General features: G+C 40.3%; 1 protein-coding gene across 1 annotated transcript in view; it reads left to right on the forward strand.

Moving 5' to 3' along the window:
• The first annotated feature begins 388 nt into the window (after window positions 1–388).
• NEU3 (neuraminidase 3) overlaps window positions 389–13,243 on the forward strand; it is a 15,509-nt gene continuing 2,654 nt past the window's right edge. Inside the window, exons 1-3 of the mRNA XM_025042708.1 lie at window positions 389–791; window positions 4,887–5,098; window positions 13,103–13,243. The exon at window positions 13,103–13,243 is cut by the window's right edge and continues 2,654 nt beyond it. Coding sequence (XP_024898476.1) covers window positions 4,892–5,098; window positions 13,103–13,243 — 348 coding nt within the window. The 5' untranslated portion in view covers window positions 389–791; window positions 4,887–4,891. The remainder of the gene's footprint in view (window positions 792–4,886; window positions 5,099–13,102) is intronic.

Here is a 13,243-nt window from a genome sequence, read left to right on the forward strand (position 1 = left end):
TATAATCTAATGCTATTATTTTCTTAACATAGATATACATGCGCACACATATATTATAATTTTTATTTTTCAGCAGGGGTGGCCCAATACTCAGGCTCTCCTATCCTTTTTGTGGAGTCCTCTCTGAGGTCCGGAACTTTTGCTTGATTCTCAGGCTACCCAGGGAAGTTTTAGGCGGTGATACCTACCAACAGACTGGCAACCAATAGATAAGCGCGTGGGGACAGAGGGTTGAAGCGGAGGTGAAGTGGGAGGAAATGGCAGAGTGGGAGGAAATGGCAGGGTGGGAGGGCGGATCTAGGGAGCTTCGCGGCCAGTTAAGCCCAAGGCATGAACTGAACTTAGGCCGGGGTGGTCAAAGAGGAAGGGGCAGGTCCTTCGCCGTGGCTGGGACTGGGCAGGGACTGGAGCAAAAAGGGACGTCGGAGGCTGGGCAGCGAGGGGGCGGGGCCTCGATTACACCAGTCCGAAGGGGAGGGGCCGGCTCCGTGCCTGAACCAACCGCCGGTCCCAACCGCCCGCGGGCTGTGGCCTCCGCGCATACTGACCTTTGCTTCTGCTCACGCTGCTCCCGGTGTCTGGTCGTCCACCTTCCGGCTTCTCGGTGTTTTGCTCTCCCTTTGTTCACTTTTTGTGGTTTGTGCCGGTGTCCGCATTCTCTCGCTCTCTTTTTCCTGCTTCCGTTTCCCCAGCCTTGTTCATTCTCCTGGGCTTTGGTGTCCGCTACCCGAGGGCCTGCCCCTGCGCTCAGCTCTGCGGGGAGAGAGAAGAGAAGCCGGGGTCCTGCGCAGGTGAGCGAGTTTGGGAGACTGGAGAGCCCCCGAAAAGTGGGGCGCTGTGACTTTGGAGACAGATTCGGCAGCACCCTCTGTCCGGGCTTAGAAAGTCCAGTCTTGGGGGAGTATTGAGTCAGAGCCATCCCAGCCGGTTAGCCTCTCAGATATAGGAAGACAATATTCTTGGCTAGTGCTATTTTTGTTTTACTTTAACTGAAGCCAAACTTAAACCTTTGATTTCGCATTTTAGAGATGAAAGAAAACTGAGACTAGGAAAACTCTATAACTATAAAGGAGCGTGTGGTCTCCAGAGAGCCCTGAGCTGGAATTTAGGAGACCTTGGTCTTGGTTCAGGTTTTGCTACTGACTCGTTGAGTGGCCGTATGTATGTTTTTTCCTCTCCGTGGGCCTGAGTTTCCTCACATGAACCACGAGAGGTTTTGGACTACAGGATCTCCAAAAGTCTGACATATGATGGATTCTTCTTAAATATTAATTGTTAGGAGTGAATAAATGAGATAGGGAGGTCTCCTTGGGTTCACTGGTGGCTGCATGCTGCGTGGGCTTAAATGGAGCCCGTGGAATTACGTTGTTTTTAGAGCCAGAGAAATAGATAGTTGTATCCCCATTACAAGTGAAGAAACAGGCTCAGAGGTAAAGTGATTTGCTAATAAGTGTTAAAGCCAAGTAACACTTCAAATTCATGTTATACTTTGCCCTCTCCAGTAAGGAAGTGGGGAGGGCTTGATTGACAGGTGATTATGTGGAGCAGCAAATAATAACATGAGTTCTCTGCTAACATGAACAGCTCTAAAGCAGAACTATATCTCTGTCCCTAGCTCCCAGCATAGTTTCTGTGAAATAGTTTGGGTGTCAGTGCCAGAACCATCTGTGTTACCATGGTCATCAACATGATCAGCATAATCATTATAAAAACTAATAATAGTGACTAATTGTTATAGTGATAGCAAAGCCGTAAGTGAAATTGTGAAGACATCAAAATTTATAATAAAGACTTACTTATGGTATTTTAAAGTTTATAAAGCACTTTTGAGTGGTTCTTCATATTGATTATCTTAAGTAGGTATTACTATTCACATTTTACAAGTAAGGAATTTGAGACCTAGAGAGATTGACTAGCACAAAGTCACAATAAAGAAATAGAGTTGGGACATCAATCCAATCCCATATGACAAGTTGTTCTCCTTTGGTACTCTCCCCACTTCCTCTCCCATTCCTTTTTCCTAGTCTGTCCTCCCCACTCCCTGCCCATCGTGTGCTCCATTCTTTTTTATCATCCATAGAATTGTTATTTTCGTGTTGCCTAATCATACATTGGCTGATAATAGTATTGGTATTAACTCATAGTTAAAGTGTTAGCTTATAAGAGTTTAAAATCTATCTCCCAGAGGTGTAGAGAGATTTAAATGCTCTTAAGAAGGGGAGTTGTAATTGTGGTTGTCCTCATCATCATCCTCCACAGATTTCAAGGAATAAAACTGGAATATGAAGTGATTAACAGTTTAAACATTTACTGTCATATATTGAGCTCATACTATGTTATGGGCCCTGTTAACAGCCATTTAAACTTTTAACTTCATTCTCACTCTACTGAATTTTATGAGGATCCTGAAGCATAGGGAAGTTGAAGAACATGCCCAAGTTCATTTACTCCTGGCCTGGGTCAATTCCTGTGTTCTTAACCATTATACCAGTTTGGCTCAGGGACAGATCTTTACTTAAAAGAAAGCCTGACCTTCCCTGGCAGGAGAGCCTGAACTGGTCAGAGAGATGCTGTAGTATTGTGTGATAAAGACAATTCACCTGGAAGGAGTCTAGGCTTTGGGAGATGAGCACACAATGCAGTGTACAGATGATGTATTATAGAGTTGTACACTTGAAACTTATATTGACCAATGTCATCTCAATAAATTTAACTTAAAAAAACAGTTTACCCTTGCCTTTCTGCTGTTGAGAGCCCAGAGTTGGAGTGAGGGGAGCCTTTTCTTCTAAACTCAGGAAACCATCTCCCCATACCACTCATGATAGTGAGCCATGGTTCTTCTCTAAGTTAGAATTAGTGACTAAATGAATCATTCACATACTGTTGATGAAATTTTGTCTTGAATGACTCTAGGAGGCTATAGCCAAAAGCAGTCTAACTTTCCCCTTCAGTTCATTGCCCACAAGGCTACGTGAGAGATAGGTTTAAAATGCATACTTGATCATGCCATTCCTCTACCAAATACTCTTGAGTGGCTCCCTGTCTTTGGGATAAACACCTTAATAGATATTAAAGCCTCCCAGGATCTGGACTCTGCTGACCCTTCTCTGCTCACAGCTTTTGACTCCATGATAGTCATACTGGATTACTGAGAGTTCCCACAGATCACTATGTTTTCTGTCACCTATAGGCTTTTGGCATTCATTCTCTCTGCCTTTCTCCTTTTCACCCCGTAGTTGGCTTACCCCATTCATTCAGTCATTCAACAAACATTAGTTGAGTGCCTATCAATTATCAGGCATGGTATTAAGTGTAGAGATATAGCAGTGAATAAAACAGACATATCTCTGCTCTTTATGGAGTGTCTATTCTGTAGTATGTTTTAAATATAATGTATAGATGATAAGTGGCATGGAGAATAGAGCAGAAAAAGGGGATAAGGAGTGCAGGGGAGTTGTCAGGGAAGGCCTTGCTAATTGGATGATGTTTGAGCAGAGGTGATGGAGGTGAAGGAGTTGAGGTCTGTGGTATCTGAAAGAAGAATGTTACAGGCACAGTTATAATAATATGAAACAAGAGCTCACTTGGCTCCGTTATTACCCTTCCAAAAATTCTCTGCTGCCTTGATGTGGACAGCTGCCCTTTTCTGTTTTTCTATATGCTCTTGTGTTTACCTCTAAAATAGCATTTATTATACGATGTTGTATTGTTCGCGTGTATGTGTGTTTCTCTGAATTGGATGTGGGTTTCTTGAGAGCAGGGACCTCTAATTCCTGTCTTCTCAGCATCTACCTTATGGCTTGACTTGGAGTTAGGTACTCAGAAATATTGATTAAAAAATGAATATGGCCTTATGGGCCTCATTCTTACAGCTTGATAATTTTTACAAATGAAATGTAGGATAGGGTTTGTATGACAGGTAGTGAGAAGGAAAAAAAAAGAATTCTAAGCCTGGTTCTATCTGTCTAGCTTGATTCCCTTTTTGGGCCTCTGAGAAATAGAACACCTGATTTTCTTTGAGAAATGTACATAGAGACTTCCATTTTCAGTCTTATGGCAGGCTCTCTAACCTGTAAAATGGTGGATAAAATCTAACAAAGTCTTTTATAACTAAATTTGCAAGAAATTAAAAGAAATCCCCAAGGCCTAAAAACTAGAAGTAAACTGAGAAACCAGAGTAGTTAGCCCCTTAACCTGACGTCAGCTACCCTGGATGTTTGCTGGTCTTATCTAGAAGCTTGGGCTTTAATAGATAGACCTGCTGTTACAGTGAATGAAACTACAGGCCTGCATGGGTTAGATTCTGTTCAGAACTGAGATCCCCGCATGAAGCCACGTCTCTTGAAAATCTACACCCTCTGATGGGGTGGACTAGGGAAAAATATCTTACTATTAACACAGAGATGACAAAGATTGCCTTTTATTCTAGGTTCTAGTAGAGGGAAAATGTACCTCCAGAGAATTCTTAACCATAGTCATTCCACCATATGGATTTGGATTTATATTTATATGATCCAAATGGCCTAAAAACTGCAAGCCAAGAAATTGACATTAGAAGCCTGGTAGTACCCTCGGATGCTTGGCAGAAGCATATGCAGAATCTCTGGAGAGACATACTTGAACAAAGGCTGCATAGGATTCCCACAGAGTCTGGAGGATAGATTCATCAAATGAGAATGCATATCGTTTGCTTTGTGCTGTTGAGGCCATGATGTTACTTTTGTGTGTGTGTGTGTGTGTGTGTGTGTGTGTGTGTGTGTGTGTGTGTGTATTTGAATATATCTCTGCCTCCTGGTGATCTCCAGAAATGGAATAATAGAGCAAAACTTGTATACAAGCCAGCATTTGGGTATGGACACACATTTAGCTGCCTCCTGTCCTTGCAGAGGTCATGGAAGAAGTGACATCGTGCTCCTTCAACTGCCCTCTGTTCCAGCAGGAAGACAAGAGAGGGATCACCTACCGGATCCCAGCCCTGCTCTACGTGCCTCCCACCCACACCCTCCTGGCCTTTGCAGAGAAGCGCTCCACGTGCAGGGATGAGGATGCCCTCTACCTGGTGCTGAGGCGAGGATTGAGGACTGGGCACTTGGTACAGGTGACTCCTAGTCCCAGATCTAGACCTTGGCCTTGGTTTCTTTCCACATTTGCTCAGAGCACTCAGAGTCTGTGCCTTTTCCCATGAGTGCAGGCAAATCCCTGTGTGGGAGCTGAGAAGGAAAAAATAAAAACAATGGCTCTCACTTACTGAGTACCACATGTATGCCAGGGTCTCATTGACCCTCACAGCTGCTCTGTGACATAGGAACTGTTGTCGGTCACATTTTACAGATGAGGAAACAGGCTAAGAAGAGCTATCCACTTGCTCAAGGTCACACAGCTATAATAAAGCAATTGAATCAGGCTTCAAACTTGGTCTGATTCCAGGAGCCTCCGTGGTTCATGTGGTATACATTTCATTCACATTCTCTTTTATCTTCATAAGTCAACCAGGGAAGTAAGCATTGTTAGTCCAGGGTTGCTGATGCGAGATCCTGGTGCTTCAAGAGTAGGTAGCTTGTTCAGGGCCACAACTAGCAGATGGTGGGTTGCGGGTGTAGGATGACAACAACCATTCTACTCCTCTTCCTAACTCATGCTTTTTTGTGAGATACATAGTATCCTCATCTTACAGGAGGAAATGGGCTGAGAATGAAGTGATTTGCCTTGGGCACACATCTAATAAGTGGCAGAACTGGAGTTGGAGCCCTTGTGCCTCAGTAGCATATTTTTACTACATTTTTAGTGGGTAAAATAGTTGCTGCCTTTGGGCCTGTGAGCTACCAGGGTTATTTCAGATCTGGGTTTTTTTTTTTCCCCTCAAAAAAAATTTTAATGGCTACCAATATAGAAATCTTAAAACTCTCTCCACATGGGGGGAAAGTGAATTGGAATAACACTGGGGAGGGATGGAGCACGTATCACTGCAGACTTGGTTTCTGCCTCTTCCCAGAGTTGTTGCTTTGCCCAAGTTGTTAGTTTGCTGTAGTCTGTTCCCTTATGCATAAATGAAGCTAAAAAGCCCACCTTCTAGAGATGGTGCTGTAAAAGTTAGACTTGGCAATGCTTGCTAGGTATGAAGTACAGTAAGCACTCAGTTGTAGTAATTGCTAATATTTTAAATGATATTCATAAATATCAAGGCAAAAAAATACTTCTCAAGGTTATGCTTGATGTTTTCTGATAGGCTTAATTTGCATGGAAAACCACAAGGTACTGGCAACAATTATGACCTGATGACATTGAAAAAAATATTTTGTGTGTGTCTTATTTTTTTAAATTATTTTATATTAGTTTCAAGTATGTAATACAATGGTTATACATGTATATAATTTATGAAATGATCTTCTTGATTACTCTAGCATCCACCTGTCTCTACACATAGCCTTTACAATAATATTGACTATATTCCCTGCGCTGTACTCTACATCCCCATGACTATTTTATAACTACTAATTTGTACTTTATCTCTTCACCTTTTTCACTCAGTCCCCCAATCCCCCTCCCCTCTGGTAGTCCCTAGACTGTTCTCTGTATTCGTGAGTCTATTTTCATTTAGTTTGTTCCTTTTGTTCCTTAAATTCTACACATCAGTAAAATCATACAGATCTCACTTTTCTTATCCTTGCCTTCCTTTATCTCCCAGAACTGGCTGAAGTGAGGATCAAATGAGACAATGGATTTGAGAGTCTTTTGTAAATAAAGATATATATTTATCTTAATATATATCTTTACTGTAATTTCCCTAACCTGCCCTGCTTTTCTACCTACAGAAATCTCACCATTGAAACTTCATGACTGTAGGGATGCCTTGTTTTGCTGTTACAGTGCAACCCCTGTCTTTGAAGGTGGGTCTTGCAGCCACTGTCTTTACTTTTGATGACTTGCTCATATTTCCCTGTGGGGAAGTTTTTCATTTTAGGGAATTTCCAGTCCCTGCTCTTACTTTCTCTTGTCATGAATCTTCTCATTGCTTCTCAGGACCAAAGCTCTGCTTGTATCACTAACCTGCAAAGAGGCCCGGCCGTCCAGCCCAGCTTGGAGCCCAACTTGGATCTCTTTTATTTCTTCCAGGACAGGCATTGCCTGTGGTCATGTTACCCTGCTTTCTGTCATAGACAGCTGGGCCGTTAAGCACTTTTTTTTATCAGACCATACCTGTTATATAACCTTACTACCCAGTAGTCACACACATTCATAAGTGTGTCCCCTTAAGGTCATTTTCTCTTGTCTTTATTCTATTTACTTTTATTCTCTGATTTACTTAATTATAGAATCTTGAAGTTAGAAGAATCATCAAACCATCTTCTTTCCCAGTATAGAAATCTGTATTCCATTGGTAGCTGCTAAGAGCTTAGTGGTTAAGAGCATGGCTTTGGAGTCAGGCAAGATCTACCATTTATTGGCTGTGTGACCTTGGATACTTGACTCTTCTCTGTTTCATCACCTGCAAAATGTCATTAATAGCAATTATATAGTAGGAACTCAACATTAGTTATTTTCTATAAAGAGTCTGCTTACACAACTCCTCAAATAAGGAACTTAATCCTCTGACAACTGCTAACCTTTTGTGGGAATGAGATGATCTATACTCCTATAATTACCCATTGGTTTTGTTCTGCCTTCTGGGGCAGTCAGTTTATACATAGTAAAGTCCCTTCTATGGAGACTGCTCTTTGATATACCTGAAGGTGGTATTCATGCCCTCTGAGTCTTCTATTTTTGAGGCTCAACAACTTTAGTTCTTTTAGTGGCTTCTTAGGTCACAGTTTTGATTTGATTTCTGGGCCCTTGAAAACTGTGATTACTGTCCTTGGGATGTAGTCTGGGATGTCAGTGTCTTTTTTCAAAGAATGGTATTCAGAATTGAACTGAGGACCCCAAGGATAGAGCCACCCCAGTAATGGGGTGGCCTTTCCATCTTGTATCCTTTTCATGCAATCTAAAGCAAAGTAGCTTTTACTTTTTTGGTAGCTGCATAACACAGTTGAGTAATATTAAGTAGATGGTCAGCTAAAACCACCAAGTTTTTCCATTCTTTTTAAATTGTGATAAAAAAACATCCAACAAAATTTTCTGTCCCAATCATTGTAAGTGTACATTGCAGTGTTGTTAATTATAGGCACATTGTTGTGCAACAGATCTTTTGAACTTTTTCATCTTGCATGATTGCAACTTCCATATACATTGAACTACTCATTTCCCCCTTCCTCAGCCTCTAGTTACTACTATTCTAATTGTTTCTATGAGTTTGATTACTTTAGGTACCTCATATAAATAGAATCATGCAGTTTTTGTCTTTTTGTGATTGGCTTATTTCATTTAGTATACTGTCCTCAAGGTTCATCCATATTGTAGCATATGGCAGGAGTTCCTTTTTTAAGTTGAATAATATTCCATTGTATGTTTATCTGTCATCAGTTTATCCATTTTGTTTGTTCATCTGTTGATGGACACTTGGATTGCTCCCACCTTTAGGCTATTGTGAATTATGCTGCTATGAACATAGTGTGAAAATATCTTCGAGATATTGCTTTCAATTCTTCGGATACATTCCTAGAAGTAGAATTGCTGGATTAGAAGGTAGTTCTAATTTTAATTTTTTGAGGAGCCTCCATAGTGTTTTCTTTCCACATGACTAGACCGTTTTGTATTCCCACTAACATTACACAAGGGTTCCAATTTCTCCCCAACCTTATTATTATTTTTTTTAATAGTAGCCATTCTAATGGGTATGAGATAATATTTCATTGTGGTTTTGATTTGCACTTCCCTAATTATTTACAATGTTGAGTATCTTTTCATATGCTTCTTGGTCATTCCATTTGTTGTTCTTCAGCCATGTTTCAGTCATGTCTCTCCATGTAGATTTTTAAGCCCAAGACTTGTTTTATATCTCTCAAGCCTCAGCTTGTCTAAATCCCCTTGCTCCAGATGGTTGAAATCATTTAGATTCTGAAGCTTTCATCTTTAGTTTACTGTTTCTTTCAGCTTTATGTCAACTTTATATTTGACATATCTGGCCCAAATCATTTTTTCCTCTCAGCCAAGTACAGATGGCTGATCTTCTGACTTTTCAATGACTAGCCTGCCCAATAATTTTTTTCTTCCTGTTCCTAAAAGGAGTAGCAGTGCTGGTGGATTTCTTATACTTTACTGGATCCTGGTTAAGATTGTTGATCTGAGCAATCTTAGTCATCCAAATGAGTTTGCAGCTATTACTTCTCTATTCAGTTCTATCCATAAAGTGTTGGTTTCCACACAGGGTGCTGAGGAGACAGGCTCTATTCCCAGAGTGACAATAGAAATTAAATCTGTTCCCCAGCCCCGTTGTTGTTACTTGGGAAGGAGAGGAGACACAAGAGGTATTATAGAGTATTGTTTCCATCTGAGAGCATTTCCATAATCATTCTTCTCTTTAATCCTCTCTCCCTTCCTCCCCTTCCTTCCTTCAGTCCCTTCTTTCTTCCTCCATCTCTCTTCCATTCCTCTCTTCCTTCTCTTTTCTATCTTGCTTTATCTTCCTTCTTCAATAAACATTTATTGAGCACCTACTATGTACCAGGCATTAAGTCAGGGGAGATGTTGTGAAGTGAGGCAATACAAAAGTTGATAGACTCTGCACAACTGAACTTGCACAACTGAATTGCAGAGAGAAAGCAGAGCTGTGTGCAAATGTAACTGTCCAAAACTACCACAAAAAATCCACAAGTGTCACACAGCAGGTCCACTCAGATTGGGGTGTTTCCTTAGAAGGAGTTCAAATGCCTTCGGAAATCAGAGAAGCTGTTGTGTGGGCCATGGCATTTAAGATGTTTCTTGAAGTTGGTGATTTGAAGGTGAGCATAATCAAAGGTGATTTCTCTTTGGATTCTCCACATCTAGAAATGAACTTTTCTTTCTCTGACATCCACAGTACTTTATCTCCTCTCTTTGATGATATCTGTCAGGCTCTGGAGTCAGCTTTGTGGGTGCCTTCCATCTCCTCAAGGCAGGCCTGGCTGCCCCCTCTCACTGGTGACCTTCTGGGCCTTGATTCCCAGAGAGTTACAGGGAACCGAGGTCCTACCTCCAAGAGTTTAAAATGCAGTCAGACATTGATGTGAACTTCTCATACATAATTTCCAGAGAGGAACAGTGCCATTTGGGAAGATTCAGGAAGCAGTCTTCAGTCAGTTAGCAATTTGAAAGAGCTTCATGGAGGCTTCTATCCAGAGATTACATTGACTTTGGCAAGTGTATTTGACGTGTTTACAGTATACAAGTTCCTCTGGTAGAGAATGGGCTGCCCCAGAGATAGTGAGTTTCCTGTCCTTAGACTAATTCAAGGAGAGACTGAATGGCCTTTTAACCAGAAGACTTAGAGGAGAATCTTCTGTAGGATGGGCGTTAGCACTAGGTCCTTATGATTCTGAGATTCTGTGATCTAAACTTTACTTCATATGTTTTGCCCATCCATATAAGAATTTAAAAAAATTTTTGAATCTTATTTTTTTTGTTTTGGATAGTTAATACTTTCATAAAGCTAATAAATATAAACAATATAAAAAAGTGTATGTGTCGTTCCCAGTCCTCTGCCTTCTATAGGTAGTCACTATTGTTTCTTTTATATTCTAGTGCTTCTTCATACAGAAACAAATACAAGTATATATTCTTATTATTCCCTTTTAAAACTTTTTAATATACAATGATAACATATAGAAAATGTAAGGCATAACATACATGTCAAATGTACAAAACATAAATGTCAGCTCTATGAATTGTGAGAGCTAACACTTGTGGACTTACCACTCTGCTCAAGAAATGGAGTAGTATTGCCAGTACCGCAGAAGCTTCTGTTATGCCACCTTTGTCCTTCCCAAAGGTAATTACTATGCTTCATGGTTGGCTTCTTTGTTCAATATTATATTTTTGAGGTTTATCCAAATTGTTGTTACAGCTGTGATTTGTTCATTTTCATTGTTATGTAGTATTCCATTGTATGAATGTACAGATAATCCATTTTACTGTTGTTGCTTATTTGGGTTAGATATTATGTATATTGATAATGCTGCTCTGAATATTCTTGTATGTGTTTTTCAGTACTATGTGCATGTATTTTTGTTAGTTTTATATCTAGAAATGGAATTACTGGGTCATAGGGTATGTTCCACCTCAGTAGATAATGCCAGCCAGTTTTCTGGAGTGGTTGTGAGAGCTGGTCTACCTCCGTTTCACCCTTATTCCTGGGATTTAGCCTTTAGTGTTCCAACTTAAAGCATGAGGGTTTATCAGAGCCTCTATTTTTTGTCCTTCTAGCCCCATAAGTCTATCAGATGAATTGCTCAGCTTCTCAGCCTTTCAGTTATCTCTCTGAGAATTAAAGAGATACCCTGAGGGGAAAAGGGACTTGAAATACCAGGCCAACCTCTTGAATGAACTTCTCTCAGTTCTTGGCCTGTGATTCTTCATTGCCTTGTTTGCTCTCTGGTGCTTTCAGGCAGATGTTTTTGTTGTAATACTTTATCGATCTATTCTAGTCTCACTGGAAGCATTGGTTCAGATTACCTATAGTTTGCTGTAATTGGAAGTCCCTTTCCTCCACATTTTCTATGTAAAAAGTAGCATACTGCATATAATATTCTGTATTTTGCTTTGTTCATTTAACAATATATTATGGAGATCTTTCCATATCAATATAGAGAGGCTTTCCTTTTTCTTTTTTCACCCCTTTCATTGTGTGTTCATTTAACCAGTCCCCTATTGATGAATATTTGGGTCGTTTGCAATATTTTGCTATTTCAAGCAATGCCACAGTGAATAATCTTACATATACTGAATTTGATGGTAGGTATATCTTAGGATAAATTGCCACAATTAGGCATGCTGGGAAAGGATAAATGCATGTGTAATTTTGATATGTCCTACATAGTGTTGAACCATTTTGCATTTCATATATGAGAGTGTCTGTTTCTTCACTTTTTTTTTTTTGCCAATAGAGGATTATCAAAGTTTATGATGTCAGTTTCTTAGATGAAAAATACCATGTCAGTTTAATTTTTATTTGCTTTTTTCTTTTCTCTTTCTGTGAGTTGTCTGATCTTTTTGCCCATTTCTATTGGGTTTCTGGAAATTTTCTTGATCAATTTCCAATATTATTTTTAAAATATATTAAGGAGATTAGGACTTTCTTTGTGTTATATCCAATTAGGCATTATCTCATTTTGTCCTTGCAACAACTCCTCCCTGAGCATGTTATTACATCCTTGTTTAACTGATGAAGAAACTAAGATAAAGGAAGATTAAGTAACTTGCCCAGGGGCACACAATAAATGATGAAGGCAGAGTTTACTAGGTGTCTGCCTTCATGCTTGAGTTTTTAATGATGCTGTTACAAATACCTCCCCAGAGTAGTAGAGGAAGGAAAAAAATATTTGTCTTACATTTCCATTTCTTTGCCTAAAACTTCCCTGTCTGCTTCGCTTTGCATTTCTTCCCTTCCCTTCCCTTCCCTTCCTTTCCCTTCCCTTCCCTTCACTTCTCTTCCCTACCTTTCACTTCCCTCCCTTCCTCTCCCCTCCCCTCCCCTTCTTTTTTTGGTGTCTTACTGTCTTTTTAAAAAATATTTATTTAGCTCCTATCATGTGCTGTGCACTGGAGATACAAAATTAGAATAATTTGGTTTCTGTCCTCAAAAGAGTCATAGTTCAGGGAGGGAGCTAGTCACAAAAAATTGTATATAGTAAGTGCTATGTTATAGTAAGTGCTATAACTCTACTTTATGTATAAAGAGGAAGCCACTGATTGGATGTCGTTGGTAAAAGGGGGAGGGAGTTTCATGGAAGGCTTCATAAAGGAGGTGACTTCTTAGTTATGTTTTGGGTGATGAATTGGGCATATAGACAAACTGAGGAAGGGTGTTTCAGACAGAGCAGACAACATAAGAATTTATTGAATACTCGGGCCATCACAGTATTATAGATTTCAATACCATTTCTTTTTTCTGAAAAGTAATGATTTTAATGAGCCTCATGTCTTCTTATTAGTCTCTCACTCCTGCTCTCTCTCCCTTACCCTTGTCTAGTGGGAACCCATGAAGCCACTGATGGAAGCCATATTACCTGGCCATCGGACTATGAACCCCTGTCCTGTGTGGGAGCAGAAGAGTGGCTGTGTGTACCTATTCTTCATCTGTGTGCGGGGCCATGTCACTGAGCGTCAACAG

The sequence above is a fragment of the Pteropus alecto genome, unplaced genomic scaffold (genome assembly GCF_000325575.1).
Source record: "Pteropus alecto unplaced genomic scaffold, ASM32557v1 scaffold7, whole genome shotgun sequence".
Lineage (NCBI taxonomy): Eukaryota > Metazoa > Chordata > Mammalia > Chiroptera > Pteropodidae > Pteropus > Pteropus alecto.